The 17245-nt window shown below is 43.4% G+C and overlaps 1 protein-coding gene across 6 annotated transcripts in view; it reads right to left on the bottom strand.

The window, feature by feature from the left end:
* The window catches only part of cadm1a (cell adhesion molecule 1a), a 277911-nt gene that overhangs the window by 77545 nt on the left and 183121 nt on the right, over positions 1 to 17245 (bottom strand). For 5 of the 6 annotated variants that reach the window (XM_053846562.1, XM_053846564.1, XM_053846565.1 and 2 more), the window contains one exon: positions 11725 to 11742. The exons of the other annotated variant lie outside the window; for it this stretch is intronic. In XM_053846562.1, the coding sequence (XP_053702537.1) occupies positions 11725 to 11742 (18 nt within the window). The remainder of the gene's footprint in view (positions 1 to 11724; positions 11743 to 17245) is intronic. 6 annotated transcript variants of the gene reach the window in all.

The raw sequence follows: 17245 nt of genomic DNA, 5'->3' as shown, positions 1-17245 counted from the left end.
TTGAACAAACAAGGCCGACACACAGGAGGCTGGTAGGAGGAAACAAATAGCAGGGGGTCGGCGCTAATTAATGGCCAACAACAGCAACCATGTGTTGATGCCACTGAGAACACTGTCAAGACGTCCACGCTTCCTTTAGCCACCTGATATTGAAATGGTCCAGGCTGCCTTCCTTTCACAAATAAACCCTTTGGAGGTGGGCAAACAAGGATCACTATTCAAATATGATGTCTGCCATATTGATGTATATTTGGAAGCCCTGGGCAGAAGCCTGGCGCTGGAGTTTGAGTTTCATCTCACTGTGAAAACCTCCTACATACTTTGGGCTGTGGGCTATTTTCTGTAGTTTGCATGTTCCCCCTCGTGCGAGCATTTCCCTTGGGTACTTGAAATTCTCTTCACTATCTAAAACTCTAAATTGTCCACCAGCTAAAAGGACTGGATCACCCCTTCCTCTGCTTTTAGTGATAGACTAGTTCGGCGTCGGACTGCTTTCGCGAGCGCCAGATTGTCACTCAAGCTACTTGTCACTCCGTCAAACCATCATGAGCGCGGTATTGTCCAAGCTCAGCACTAAAATGAGGTCATCTCTCCACGATATTGTCGCCTTGGTGGTTGCTTTTGATGACAGCGGCTACGTTCACACTGCCGGGCTGAATGCTCAGATGCTCTTTGGTCACGGCACTTTGTGACAGAAACTTCCATAGGCTATAGAATAGGTTGGCGGGCACTTGCAGCCAAGAGTGGTGGGATACTGACGGGAGCTGTTTCACTGACACGTGAGTTCATTCATCATTTCCCCAAGAGTAGAAGAACTTTGGTGTTCCCAGGTGACGTGTGGGTCGGATGGATGTGACCTGAATGTCCATACTGCAGTTGCATTGGACACATATCCGAAAGAGGCCTCGGTTGGATTTGAAAAAATTTTTTTAAATCTGAATTGTATCTGAACTGACACGAAAATAATCAGGTACATGTAACAAAACAAAACAAAACAAAACAAAACAAAACAAAACAAAACAAAACAAAACAAAACAAAACAAAACAAAACAAAACAAAACAAAACAAAACAAAACAATTTTTTTGGGTTTTGTTTTGTTTGTGACATGTACCTGAACAAAACAAAACAAAACAAAACTTTTTTTTTGTTTTGTTTTGTTTGTGACAAGTACCTGAACAAAACAAAACAAAACAATTTTTTTTTGTTTTGTTTTGTTTGTGACATGTACCTGAACAAAACAAAACAAAACAAAACAATCATATCACAGGTGTTTTATTCTTAAAGTTGTTTTCGCCCGTGTGTCTACAGCTCCGCCCACACAGCCAATCGAAGCAGCAGCTGAGACCAGCTGTGGTGTCGGAACTTGGGACACGTGGGTGAAAACAGTGGCTATTGAGCGCTTTATTGTCAATAAAAGATGTGAGGAGTTCATGATTCTAGCTCAGAACATTGCCCAGTTTGTTTCATGAGTCTCGATGGTAGACCCCATTTTCATAACTAGGGCTCCTCGTGCATTTTTAAGCACCACTGACCTTTATACGGCGCAGACAGCACCATTGCACCCACAACTTATAGACCATAAGTTGTGGGTTGTCTGGCATATATATATATATATATATATATATATATATGATGGTATCACCCAGAGCTCCAGGGTCGCAGCTACACTATGAAATAAGTCAGAAGAAAATGGATGAATTCTGTCATTGACTGTCAACTGTAAATTTTTTGCTTGACGGAAAAGTTTCCAGAGAAGTGTTTTGATGCAGCCAATATTAACAGCAGGAGAAACACAAGAAAAACTCAACAACTACAAAGAGAAGCTGTCAGCCCGTGTCCTTTACAATATATCTGGAGAAACACACACCTGTGATATTTCACCTTTTCCAACGCGGAGTAATAAATTTGGCCCAAGGCGCTGAAAAGGCCCAAGATTTCAGCTGTCAACCGCTTGTGTCAAAAGTCGTAGCAGGGAATCCAAGATTAAAGTTGTCAGACAATGAGAAGCCACGTTGCAGTGCACAAAGCTTGCCTCGGGCCCAAAATTCATTGCGACTTGCGGTGAAAAAGAAAACGCCATGTTCCATTTGGGGAACATTGTGAGGCTTCTATTGTTTTTCGAAGAGAGTGTATGGACACTTTCCATGCATTATTTAGTGTAAATATAATATGAACTCGGAAATCACACTGAGCGTAATACTGAACCCAGCGAGCGCATCCCCCCAGATTCTTTGGTGGAATCTGTTTTATTCATTACAAATTGCTTGTATTTTGGAGTAAATGCTGAAAACTGACCGCGGATTATTAAATATTAATCCCCGCCTCATTCTGGCGCTGGCTTTCCCAATAGATGGGTTTTTATTTTGCCTGTTAATCTCAGTCAGAACCATGATGCAGTGCTGCAGCTCATATGTGTTTAATGTCATGCTCATTGGAGGAGTAATTTCTATTTGACATTTCCAGGAACGTCTTGTGTTTGACTTGCATGTTCTCCATTTTCCATCTCATGCTTTATTATATTTCTCCACAGGGGTGGTTGCAGCTCATCCCGCATGATTTCACGCATGTGCTGGTCCATTTGTGAGATCTCATTTAAGGGTGTGTTTATCTTAAAAATCAACTCTCCATGCCTTCACTGATACCATGGAGGCACGCTGAGTCCATAGATGGTTGAATGAGAACGCAATATTTTGTTGGATTGTGAAGAGTCTTACTTCACTTCTCAAGACATTCTTGTGTGATTTAAGCTTTAACACCAAAACTAACATTCATTTTTTACTTAGCTCAGTATCACAAATTGACTCAGTTCAGAGTATTAAAAGTGTTTTATATTTATTATTATTTCATATTATGTTATTTTATATCATATTATGTATTATATTTATTATTTTTTTTATATTATTTTAGAGCCAAAATACCTTCAAATGAAACTGTCATTTATATTTTAAAATAAATTCTTAGGTATTAAATTTGGATTTTCTTTTTTTCTCCTATTATTTCCAGCAGTAGTTCACCTTTAATATTCATCCTAAAAGCCAGATGATCAGGATTCAGACGTCTGATTCATTGAACTTCAATTGCAGACAAGGACGGGCGCTGAAAAGCATGAATATACGATACAAAGAGGTACAGCAACCCATTTGAAAAGTAGATTTGTTTCAATAAAAATACAACATTTGGCAGCCATATTGGTCTAATAAGCATCCTGATGCAGTGGAATAATGAAAACAAGACTGAATAACTCAGGGAAGTGTGATGCTGGAGACAGCTTCCTTCACAATGAGGAGCAGTTTTCTGAAATTAAACCAATAGTTTACATTCAATTACGCTGTAAACATTGCATTTCTGTGTACGCCTTAGAAGGACACAGTCATGGAACTATGAAATGTTTTTTTTTCTCAGAGAAAGGGGAGTCAGTGTGGAGGAAATTAACATAATGCAGGCTTTCTTCTCCTCTTTAGCCCACTCGTCCTCCCTTCCTTCCTGCCTCTTTGTTCAGCGACAGATGGGTCGTGTTGCAGCAGATTCCAATAAAGAAATTGAGAAGTCAACAGAGGAGCAGCGAGGGAGGTGAAGAGGGCAGGAGGGAGGGATGCGGCCGCTGCATGCTGCTGCTAATGGCGAGGAAAATGGAGGGTCATGTGGGAGCCATGGCTGGATGGAGAGGGGGCGCTGGTGTTGTAGTAGAAGTCGAGATCAGTTGAGTGGTGGGTGGCTGTTCCAGTCACGTGAGTGGAAGCCTGTTTGTTTGACAGGTGCGAGTCAAAGCCAGGTGAGCAGGGTGGGAAGTCAGCAGCCGCGAGGTGAACGAGTCAGAGAAGCAGCAGTGGCCTGGGATCATTCGGTTGGAAATATCTTGGAGAGAAGAAAGACGGGTGGATGGGAGGGAGGCGGGAGGAGGAGAGGCCACTGCCTGAGAAACAAAAGTCAGCCCATGGCGTTGACTGAGGTCAAACACGGCGGCAAGGCAGAGCAATACAGGATTTAACGTCTCAAATCTCCTGCTTTTATCACACCACTTTTGTCAGCCATATCTGTAGTCCAGCAGATGCAGAGCTGCATCTGCAGAGAGTTTTCAGAAGCAAAGGTTGAGAACGCCAATGTGCTTATATATATATATATATATATATATATATATATATATATATATATATATATATATATAAAATGTATACATTACTTTAAAATATAAATGACTGTTTCATTTGAAGGTATTTTGGCTCTAAAATAATATAAAAAAACTAATAAATATAATATCATAATAGAAATTCCTGAGATTATTTGGATGATATTTATTTTTCCACACAAAAACACATAAATGTTTCTCTATTTAATATATATTTAAGTATTTTATCTTCTTTCACCCTGCAGTTCCCTTATCGTAATAGACATTATATATATATATATATATATATATATATATATATATATATATAATGTCTATTATTAGACTGCAGTTCCCTAATTATTATTAGGGAACTGCAGGGTGAAAGAAGAATAAAGAATATATATATATATATATATATATATATATATATATATATATATATTTTTTTTTTTTTTTTTTTTCTATTACAAAAAAAATCATCCAAATAATCATCACAACTATCATTTTAATTAATTTTGCCCCAAAACAAATAATCGCAACTTTAAAACGTTAATAAACACATCGTAATCAAAGTGTGAATATAACAAAGAAAATGAAATGACAATGGGCAATTTATGCTATGTATAAAGACAAACTGAAAAAGCTTTCAAGATTTTTTCCTAACATTGAATACATATGCAAATATAAAAAAAAGAATAAAAAATATAAATCATTAACATTTGCGCTTAAATAGAGCCGATCTCAGCGAGTTGAGGGCAGAAGCTCAATAAGTCACACAGTGCACCACTGGATCAATGGAGAGTCACTGTGCAGCCAGTGCTATATCCAAGTGAAAACAGCTCATAGCGTCGTGTTCGAACTGAAGCACAGGTTTCTCTAAGGCCCATTATTGAGCAGTCGGCGGTAATGACACGCCAGCATCCTCTTTACAGTACAGAGCACAAGCACCGATACTGGATAATCGAATCAAAGCCGATAACAACAGCGAGACGGCATGTGGTGTTTTAACCGCCCACTAACAGCCTCTCTCTATCACGCTGACAACAGATGATTATATTTTTGACTTATATCACCTCATATGATAATGACCGAGCCCTTGAAGACGGAGGTCAAATATATATGTGTGTTGTTATACATTCTGGAGCCCTTCCAAGTTCCAAATGTTTCCAGCGGAGAGGCATGTTTCCTGCTCATCCAAGCGCCTCCTCCTGCGCTGCTGACAATAACTAATCCAGTTTTTGACCTGAAGTGACCTCACATGATGATGCTCCTGGCCCTCACCGGCTTACCTGACATGAGTTGCCGTGCCTTGACATTCATAAGACGAATCCCTCTCATCAGACTCTGGCATCAGCTTGAAACACTATATATATGCAAATGAAGACGGTGGTTGTGGGTGAAAAAAAAAACAAAACAGGCTGAGACAGATTTGAGGATTATTTTAACATCAATATTGCTTCGCACTGAAGTGGTGATTCTGTACGGTTTGGGTGGATAAAAGCGCCATGACACGCCTTTACTAAATCAAAGCTCTTGCTCGGTCACACCCCACAAGTACAAACAGTCAAGTCACACGACGGCAGCTTTTCTGTCAGCGTCTTCATCATGTGACTCGATGGCCGAACGAAACCGCGCCGCGTCGTCCGTCATTACGCACGGACTAATTGAGACGAATCGTTTGATGACGGTGAAATGACGGAGCGCGGCCCGCGGATGAGAGATGTTCAGTTCTGATCACTGGGGAATGAAGGTTTAATGTCACCTCTTAACTTATACGGGGCTTAAATGATGCAAGGGACACGATCATACACCTTCATTGCCTCCTTTGTGTTGGGATCCTTCATTAAAAGTGGCTGTAAATGATCGGGGAAGCGAGACTTGTCGGCAGAGACAAATGATCTTGCTTTAACGTCCATTAGAGTTCTGCTGAAATCTTCTGCTCGGCCCCTTCACAAGGTCATGGGGCTGGGGGTCAACCTGGGCTGAATGGCAGGGGCCGCCCCCGGTGAGGGTGAGGCATGAGCAAGGAAAATATCTGGATATGAGCCGTCACCGGGCTTCTCCTCCTTTACCACAAGAGGTCGCCGTGCTGTGAATCTGACTGCTGACGGCGAAGACTGGGAAATGAGACGGTTCAAAATATCCGAGTGATCTATTGGACCAGGGGCAATTCATGTTCAGGGACCACATTATATACTGCGATAGAGGTGTGGGGAAAAGGGGGCGACGAGAGAAAAAAAAAAGTGAAGTGAAGGTAGAGGTGGGGAGCACAACTGTTGAGAAAAATGGAAAAAAACTGTATGTCATGAATTAAATTCACAATAAAATAAATATAATAAAGGTATGTATAATATATTTTATTTTCAAAATAAACGCGAAAGAAGATATAAGAAAACTGTAAATGAAAGTATCACCATAAACTTTTCGAAACCATTTTAAGAACTGCTCCGTGAATAGTTTTTACTTTTGTGTGAAGCATCACTTTATCGTTTTTCTTTTCAAGAACTTCTCCAAACTTGGTAACTATCACAAGTTTACAGCTGCCAAGTCAATTCAATGACACACTACTGCCACCATATGTAGCAAGTGTATTAAAGCTGCCCGTCTGGCGACCCGGAGGTGTAAAAAAACGAAAGAAAAAAAAAATTCTCGGGGCCCCACCACAACCACAGGCCCCGGCCCCACGGTTAAGAACCACTGCTCTCCACAAACTAATGGTGTTGTCGACAGCAGCTTCCTCGATGTTTTTAAGCACCTGGCTGAGACACATCCTCTGGTGGTGAGATTGCCTCCACACACGCAGAGATGACCTTGCCGGGTGTATATGTACACGCAGGAAATGCTGATGGAGCTTCAGTAGCCTGGTAAATTGAACTGGTGCTATAAAAGAAATGCATACAAGATGACAAGCAAACACTGTATGTGTGTGATGGATTCGGCCATTAATCCAAAGTGAGCGGCTCCGTTTGTGCGCGTGTTTCACAAACAACGCCGGCACACCGACGACGACACACACTCTGAACACACAAGGATAAGGCTCCTTGTGTTTAACCGCTGTCACCCTCAATCCACCTCCATCTTCTCAAGTCTTCCATTCCACTGACTGGCATACAAGGCAAACACATGAGGCGGAGGCATGGAGAGAGAGAGAGTGAGAGAGAGCAAGACTTATCTGAGGCAGCGCGGCTGTGAGACTTGGAAGTCATTATGAAAGGCTTCTTTTCATTTTGTAACGATCAGTCGAAACAAGTCTGACAAGGGTGCGAGCGTCTTCATGAAACTGTGGAGCAGAGTGTGAGGAGACAACGGAAGAACGTCGAACAATAGGTATAGAGCGGATGAGTCGGTTAAAATGGCTACCAGACATTAACAGGTGACTTGCACTTGTCGTTTCAGAGTGCTATTGTTGACTTTTTGTACATTTTTACATCAAATTCATTGATTTTATTCATCTTCCTCCAGGTTGAGACTGACTCATAAAACAAACTGGGCAATGTTCTGAACTTGAATCATGAACTCCTCACTTTTATTGACACTGAAGCGCTGTTTTCGCCTGTGTCTGAAGTTCCACCACCACAGCTGGTCTCAGCTGCTGCTTCTCATCTCCGCTCCACCGGGAGATCAGCTCTGTTGGTGGAGCTGCAGACATGTGGGTGAAAACAGCTTTAAGGTAAATAAAACACCTGTGATTTCAATGGTTTGATGTGACAAGGCTCATGACGCTCTTTAGCCTGTATTAGCCACATCACTGTATAAGCTGCAGGGCTCAGATCGCAACCAAAAAGTAGCATCTTATAGTCTAGAAATTACGGTAAACGCAGAGGAAGTGTCTGAATTTGTTCCAACAAAACTCAAGTACATCCACAATATTTTAAAATATGACATTTTTCGGAGTAGTGATGAAGTAAGTTGCCCTTTAATGGATAAATTATTGCGTGGTAATATAAGAATGGAAGCATTTATATTGGATAAATATAGGGAAAACCAACAAGCCACATTCACATCGATGGCAAATTTGAGAAAAAAAACAAAGAACTAATAACCACTTTTCCTTTTTGTTGTGACTCAAAAAACACTACTGAAAAACAAATTCTATCAGAGTGGAAAAATGGATCGAAGGCTGAGTTTGAATGGTTAATGATTCAGTTAGAAGGAGCATGTGTATGAACATCGAGTTGGCCAAAGTCAGGCACGTGGGCTTTATACGGCCCGCAGCTGTTATATAATTATATAATAGTTATATATAATATTAAGCAGTAGTTCAAGAAGAGTCCAAAGGTGAAATGAAGCTCAGCGACAGCTTGATACATCATGTGCACCGTGCTATGTTCAGCCTTTGGAAGAGGAAAAAAAAGGGGAGGGGGAGGACATGAAGCACTAAAATAACTCAACTTCCATGCAACTGAGTCAGGGTGCTTCCTGTTTGCTTTGAGCCAACAAACACTTTGCTGTGTGTCAGCACAATAGCAACACAACATAGAATACTGGAAGCCGATTCATTGATTTGGCTGTATGTTTCACACAGCATCTTGGGCGAAAGCATGCGCTCTCCGAGTTTAAAGAGGAGCTGAGGAATGTATGAAAGTTGTTCTTCCTCTGCTTCGTTTGGCTGTGACCTCCAGATATAGAATCTGGTAAGGTAGTAAAAAATATATAGATTTCAGCTGAGCTACTCTTCGGTAGTGTTTGACAAAACAACATCATTTTTGGGGGACTATTGTTCGACAGGTTAAACACGTTATTTTCCTCTTTCCTCTCTTGATATCCTGTAGCTAGTGTCCAATAAAAGCAAGGTAATGAGCGGAGATAAATACTGAGAGACTTCTCTGCTACGAGAGCAGGGCGTTCTCTCAAGCGCAACCATTGGCAAACAGTTCAAAAGGCTACGGAACCAAATATTTGGACGCTCACACGCTAGTGCTATTTTGAGCTAACGCAATGGAATGCAACGCAGGAACACATCCGAGACACTTAGCGGAGAGGGAAGAAAGACAGTGTTCCGAGGTAAGAAAGGGAAACAAACCAATATTTCATTTCAGAGGAAAGAAAGCAGGCTCTGATCTGCCTTTCACATTTAAGACAGCTTGACGTTCTCCACTGGCAACGCGTGTCAATTTGTGTTTGGGTCGCTGCCTGGTTGGCTGGTGACAGAGAGCAAGCCCATGAAGGACTGGGCTCGGTCCAATCTGCCCGGGGGAGATCGCTCGCTGTTCAATTCTAATTCATGTACATATAAATAACTGTCAGTAGCACTGCTAATTGGATTAAAAGGCTCGCTGAAGGAGCGACAAGAGAGAGAAAAGGAAGGCGGCAGCGAGAGAGGGAGAATGACTTGATTAAAACCTGGAAGCCCTTCACCAGAAAACACAAACCTCTATTTTTAGAGGACAAAAACGCCTAATACAAAAAAAAAACTTTTACTGTTGCAGCACAGTATGAGACTCATTGGTGGTGGGAGGTTCTGACAGTACACTGAAGGCATGAAAGTATGTTTATGTTATATATAATTGGATGGCTCCTAACCTTGGGATTTGGCATATCCGCTGTCAGGCTTTTATCTAGGAGGGCGTCTGGGCGTCTGCAAAACATGAAAAAATGGAGGCCCGATTCTCGACCCTAGCTTGGCTGCCAATGCCGGCATATACCAGCGTAATCGGTTCGAGAGAATTGGGTATCTGTTTTTTTCATGTTTTGCAGACGCCCAGACGCCCTTGTCACTGCCTTATGTGGTCCGCCTGCCTGATGCGGTCCGCCTGCCTGATGGGGTACGTCTGCCTGATGCGGTCTGCCTGTCTGATGGGGTACGCCTGTCTGATGGGGTACGCCTGCCTGATGCGGTCTGCCTGTCTGATGCGGTCTGCCTGTCTGATGGGGTACGCCTGCCTGACGCGGTACGTCTGCCTGATGCGGTCTGCCTGACTGATGCGGTACGTCTGCCTGATGCGGTCCGCCTGCCTGATGCGGTCTGCCTGACTGATGCGGTACGTCTGCCTGATGCGGTACGTCTGCCTGATGCGGTCCGCCTGCCTGATGCGGTCCGCCTGACTGATGCGGTCCGCCGGAAATTCCAGGACTGGAACCGGAAATTGCGCATGTTTTACCAACTGACGTTTACTAGTAAGCGCATGCGTCCATGGTTATATCGCGCACAGGCAATGACGTTTTTTTTTAGTTTTTAACATTTTTACTTCTACAGTGTAGACTAAGGGTTAGGGTTAGGGTTAGGTCAGTGCTGTTTGGCTGGGACAAAGAAATAAATCAAAGTAACGCTTGTTTACCGTAAACCGGTTCGTCGGTAACTTCCTGCTCCAGCACCATCATTTCCAGCGGACCACATCATGCAGACAGACCAGATCGTACTTACGCATGCGCGAAAAACGTATAGTTTCCAGATTTTACTGCTAAATATAGACAATTTTGACAACTATTCAAAAACATAAATTTATGCGATATAACTAATAAACACAATTCGTAGACCTTGCGCTTGCGGTTCTCGTCCCGGAACTTCTGGCGCACTGCATCAGGCAGGCGGACCACATCAGGCAGTGACAGTCCTCCTAGCTAAAAGCCTGCCCGCTATCCACCTGCATCCACTAGAGGGTGCTGAGGAGACAACATAACCGGTGGAGTCAAATTCAACGAGTTCAGAAGTCACCAAGAGTCTCCTCTTTCACTACAACTCAGAAACACTTGCTCCCATCTCTCATCAAATTCTCTTTGAGCTCCGATCTCCGCTTCCTATATCCTCAACCTCAAAAACACGTGCTCTGGTGTCGCTACCAAATCTGTCCGCTGACTGAATGATGCCGACGTAACATCTGGTCGATAGTCAATAGTTTTTTTCCAATGTTTTATTGAGCCAGAGAAAATAGAAATGAAGCTTTTGCGTAATGCTGCCCCCCACGGTCGGAGGATAGAGGCGCATATAAGGGATGTACCATCGTAGCCCCAAATACTAAAGTTGAGGGTTCGGATTAAGGTTTAAAGGAGGAACTGGAATTGACCCTTTCATCGATGAGTGCTGCGATCAAGTGGAAGAAAACTGACACACTACATTGTTGATGCTGTACTGACAACAGACCAGACAGAAGCTAATGCAGTTTCATCCCCTTTATCTACATCTACTCTCCATAGCTACTGACATACTGATGATTTATGAGCTAAGAAGGCGAAAGAGAAAAGTCTGTTCTTTGAGTCTGTCACATTCAAAGATGTTTTGGTCCAGCAGGGTACTATGATGGCTCAGAACTACTCGGCACATTGTTTACTCGGTGAGTCCCTTCATAGAAACTGTCAAGAGAATGTTTGCATGAGATAATTCAAGTTTCCAGCTATTTGCAATCATATAGAAAGAGTTTTTTTTTCACTTTTTTTGCCGAGTTTTATTCACTGTTGCCAGTAACTCCCGGCATCACCGGCACAGCAGCGATGCCAGCATCCTAAGATGCTAAATGTCATGTATGGAATCAAATGTCAGAATGCCAAAGGAAGAGGGAAGCGCAGAGATATTGTTGCTTGGTTGCCAGAAGCTCACAAGCACCATGAGAAAGCACAGATACTCAGAGCGGGTCGGATGCTGAGGCGGCATTTTCAGGAAAAGTGAGGGCTGTCTTACCTGGGATCTGTGCAGCTCCTGTCGAGGAGGAGGAGGAGGGAGGCAGGAGGGGGGTGCCGAGAGGGAGAAAAAAAACAGAGAGGAAGGGTTAGCATTCCAGTGATAAAGACCCCAAAAAATGAAAAATATCACACCCTGACGTGCATGCAGGGGCAGAACAGGAGAAGCAGTCCTTCATGCTTTCAGCTTTCAAGTGACAGCGAAACACAGTACTGCATGTTCTCATTTCCTTCCAACCAGCATCAAGCTTGTGGAGTCCTCAGTCCCAGCGGAATTGCAATGCGCATCATGAGACTTGGGTCACGAGTGACGTACCATGATTTCCCCACAGAAAGATTTTTTTTTCCTCTTTTTTGAGGTACGTTATCAATACTTCTTCCACAGACACCATGTTGGTTTGTTGTCATTGCAAACCTTTGACTCTGGGCTGCTCCCCCGGTGGATATATCGGTGAACAGCAACACCAACGCAAAGAACGCACAGAAACTGTCATTGTAAAAATTGTATTTTACTTTTAAATGATCAAAAAATAAATAAGAAAATATTTATATCAGTGAAAGTATCGCGACTTTTGCCGTATCGTAATGTACCACACCTCTACTTAACCATGATAGAGATGCAAGCAATTGGCCGCAGCAGTAGCAGCAGGATCCACACAAACCATATTGTCCACACCAACAACTGAACTGCTCTCACCACGGCACACAGCGTTTCTTCAACATCGCCACTTCTGTAACAGCAGCCTTGGGAATTGATGTACAGTCTGGCTCCCACTCCACTTCCCGTTTACGGGCACTTCTCAGCCAAGTATCAGCATTCCTGCCACGAGGCAACTCCTGATTAGAAAACCTATTTCCTTTTCAGCGTCTGCCAACTTTCAATCAAGGTGATATTGTAATTACCATTATCCAGAGTGAGAAAGAGACGCGGAGATTGAGCGCAGAAGTGAGGGAGCGCGGCAGCCGATACGCAGCGACTCCTCTTTTGCGCTTAAGACGGAATAATGGAATTAAATAGCGTAAAGTAGGTGAGCAGATTCCCTCCGTCCAGCTGGATCCATATTCATCCACGCAGTGTATTAATATTACACATAGCACTTTCCCATACAATAATGACTCTAGTTTCCTGTAATATTTCATTGTGTCTCATTCTTATACAGTCACGGCAAGTAGCTTTGATCAAAACGCCGACGAAAGGAATCTGATATTTTTACTGTTCTGTGTCACCCAACAGTTTGATTCAAAAGTGCTTACTACATGAAGGAAAAAGACTGAAAACAATTCTATCATCTGCAGTTTCTCAGTGTCAGTCAACAAAGTAGCACACAGTAGCGAGCGTATATATATCACTCTCCATTATGAGAATAATTTGCCTTACATGCACCAAAACATCATTGTCAACAACGTGGAGAACCTGTCTACATTTATATAACTATTTTGAGATGCCAGACAACTGTGTTTTTCTTGACTGAATTGGCGGAGGTTCGACTCTCAGGGCAAACAAACCAGAGCAGAGTTGGATCCAAGATCGAGGTAGTGCTTTTCCAAGCGCCTAAACAAACATCGTAAGAGTCACAGCACACAATTAATGATAAACACTGCAGCATGAATATGTTATGGTTGTTGTATTGTAGTTAACTACGACAATTTTGATGATGTATGTGAGAGAGCACTGACCTCCGCCAAGCCGCCAACCCACCCTCACTTCAATGTTGTCAAAGTGGACTTTTGCTTTGTCATCTGTACAGGACACAAAAGCCAACTTTCCCAACGTCAATATATGATGCCATGGCAGCGAGGACGGGTCGAACAAGCCGCTCAACTCCACCCACATTGTGGGATTTTTTTTTATCCTTATTATTATCCGTACATATTCACTTTATCTGTGTCCCATTTGGAATATCATGGAGAGCTATGATATCATTGGGCAGCAGGTGGCAGTAGTGCCATGGAGTTCTCATACACCACAGGACCTCAGAGAGAGATCTTTGGATCCAGACCCAAATGTATGGCCACAGACTAATGACTCCGCCCCCAGTCTGAAGACAACATCTTGTCGGTAAGCTGGGGTTCAATGAGCAGTGGCTGGGAGGACGTATATAGAAATTCTAGTTAACAAAGGGGGGAAACCCACCTGTACGACTGTTGTCGCACGTTTATCAGTCACGTTCATGTTCGGGAATTCAGGGGCTAAACCGTCACGTTAATGCAATGTGTTACAGCAGCTTTCGTTCCTGTCTTCAGTACTAGTTCCAAGTTCGTAACTGCCCTCGTCGTACATCACAAAGTCTTGGGTAAAAACGTATTTAATTCTTTCAATAATTTTCATTCATTCATATTCACAGTTTCATTGTGAAAACTCATAGAATGAAGCCTATTTTCATTTGAACCATCATGACATTGAAAACTGTTGCAGTGCATTATGGGAGTTGTGGAGTGGATTGATTTCTCTTGTTCCAACGCTCCTGCCACTCAGAGAGCCACTAATACTGTTATTTGTATTCAGACTGACAAGTTTGAGTTTGACTCTCGACTCCGTCAGCGCAACAAATAGCTCTATTGGGTGAAAGTCTGATGGCTTTCAATCTCACTTAGAAAACTTTGAAGCTGGATTGCTCACATAAGGAGTAAACCGTGATGTCAATAACTTCTCCAAGCATGGCATCAGTTCTCCCGCCCGGCTCCTGCTTAAGCATTCTCCGCTAGCACACGGGAAGTAGGGTAACAAAGTGCTTCAGAGAGCCACAGAGTCATCACAGGCCACCCAGGAGTTCAGAACCACGCAGGGCGAAGAGGTGAGGGAGCTTCTTCGGGGAGATAACACAGCAATAGGCCAGATATGGAGTGACTTGCCCCATGTTAAGTAAATGGAGAGAGGGTGAAGAATAACTGCACGGCCATTTGGCCCCTCATGGGTCTTGCGGGAGCTTTCGCTATCCCACTCCGACCCACAACCTCCAGAGGTGAAGTTAAATGACAAGGACTGTGGAGATGCATTAAACATGAGTCCTTTGGCTCGACGCTGGTCCACTCCAGAGATGATAGGGACATTAACCAGGGTTTCACCAGGGTCTGAGCTGCATTTAATGAAGGCCCGACTCCACCGCCCCCCGATGTCTCACTCTCCATTTGACTCACAGCCTGGGAGTTAAACACAGACGGATCAGCTCGCAGCTTCTCTACAGCCACCGCCGCCAAACTTGCTCTCTTCCTAGCGGAGGATTCTTTTGCAAACTTGGTGTGAAGGCGACAAATATTTATCACAGACATGCAGAAACACGCGTGGTCTCCGTCAACTACAATCAAGAGCAAAACAACTTCTTCCAGTCATCAATAAAAGATGAGCTCCGGCTCCCAAAACTCCCTCATTTTAGCATCTCTGCACAATCGCAGCGCACAAGCCAAACACTAGGATCCGTGACAACGTTACATAAAAGAGGCGAAACGCAATGGAAGACTCCGTACGCAAACATCCAAGGGTACCTCAATTATTCAGATGAAAACAAATACGCACATGAAAGACAGAGAAATACACAATTCCGACTGTGGCCTCATGACTTGTTGGCTCATCTTGATTTGTGTTGCTTTTATTTGAAATTCTGTATCACACATTTCAGACTCGAATCTTTTCACAACTTGTAGAACTTGGCGCCTCCTTTTAAGACCCTAATTTCCTGGAAGCGATGCACTGACAGCAGAATATTACAAGAACACAAGCTCAAGTCTCAAGCTAAAGGCTCGATGGGGTTTGGGAGGTCACTTCATGTGGCCCGGGCATGAAATGGTTCGTTTTAAAAAGGCATGAGGATCACTTCTAAACTAGTTTGGAAAACACGGTCGAGCACCGAGACTGACTCATGGAACAAACTGGGCAATGTTCTGAACTTGAATCATGAACTTCTCACATCTTTTTTTTTCATTAAAGCTCTTAAATGCATTGTTTTTGTCTGAGGTTCCGACACCACAGCTGGTCTCAGCTGCTGCTTCTCCTCTCCGGACTTCCAGGAGATCGGCTGTGTGGGCGGAGCTGCGGACACCCGGGCGAAAAAGTCAATAAAACGTCATTTCATCGGTTTGATGTGACGAGCCGCAACATTTTGGCAGCATAACTCTGTTTAACCTGTAAAAATCCATATTTTAGCCGCGTCGTAGTATAAGCCTTAGGGTTAAGACAGCGAGAAAAAAAGTAGCGGCTTATTGTCCGGAAATTACGGTATATCTTGACTGACTGATGCATCCAAATTTGGCAAAAAAATTGTGTAGTGCACCAGGTCACAGTGTGAAATCACAACCAAAGGAGTGAAAAGTGGACACAACAGGACGACGATTGTCGGTGGTGAACTATTTGGACTTGAAAGAAGCGTGTGTCACTCAGCAGACGCAACAACTCACCACAGTTTTACATACTCATCCGGCTACAGAGGCACAGACACTCTAGTGTCCCTAAAAACACAACCTTCGACAGGACGCAAGCACATTGTTCCAAACATCTTCAAGCGTAGCTCCTGGTTAATGGTCCAGAACGCGCATTCAATGTCGATCACAGAGGGACACTGCGAGGACGGATGCACACGCTGACAACCTTGCAAGTGCCTGTCTTTATCAGAAAAGCCTCTCTCTCACACACACACACACACACACACACACACACACACACACACACACACACACACACACACACACACACACACACACACACACACACACACACACACACACACACACACACACACGCACACAGATAGAGGAAGCCTCCCTGAAGTCAGTTTAAGTATAGCAAGCAATAACGTGTTGATTAAATCTGCGATCAGCTGCCTAAGGGGCATGAAATTGGACATGATGAGTGTGGCACATTAAAAACTAATTATCAATAGCAGCGATCCTATTGTCTTTCTTCTTAACCAGTCGCGGCAGTAAATCAAGTGTGGAGAATGGAGCAGCGCGTGCTTCATCACCACCAGCGCCGCTGTACCTGCGCGCCAGCAGCTTCAAAGCCTTTCACACCCCAAACTTTATTGCGCGCTGTTTGTGGGGCTTGAAATCTGCGGAGAGCAAACAAAGCATGCTGCGAGACATGAATCAAAGTGTTTTAGCAACGATGTTTTACACCCTCAAATGCAAAGTACAGAAGGAGAACAGCTCCTTTTGTACGCCGCCAAATGAATAGCTTACAGTCTGAAGCAACTTTTCTCTTTCAGGACAGCGGCATTTTAAATGGGGCACTGCTTCCATACGTGATCGGAAATATTCCGCATTTTTGAGTGAAATGTGCGGAGCCCTGGAAGTGACATGCATGTGTTTATTTTTTTAGGATGTGACATGCATGACTTTATTTTCTTTCGCTTGAGAAAACAGTTATCTCGAGATTATTTTTATATCAAGAAACAATTACTTCCTATAACCACTATGTCACCGGTGGCTTCGTAACTGTTCGTCAACGTTGTCAGTCACTGTCTGCAAGTCAGAATATTGCCGACGGCAAAGTCTGTGCGCTTTCAACACTCTGTTCAAGTGGCTTCTAC

The sequence above is a fragment of the Synchiropus splendidus genome, chromosome 17 (assembly GCF_027744825.2).
Source record: "Synchiropus splendidus isolate RoL2022-P1 chromosome 17, RoL_Sspl_1.0, whole genome shotgun sequence".
In the NCBI taxonomy this organism is placed as follows: Eukaryota; Metazoa; Chordata; class Actinopteri; order Syngnathiformes; family Callionymidae; genus Synchiropus; species Synchiropus splendidus.
This window is presented reverse-complemented; position numbering and strand designations above follow the sequence as displayed.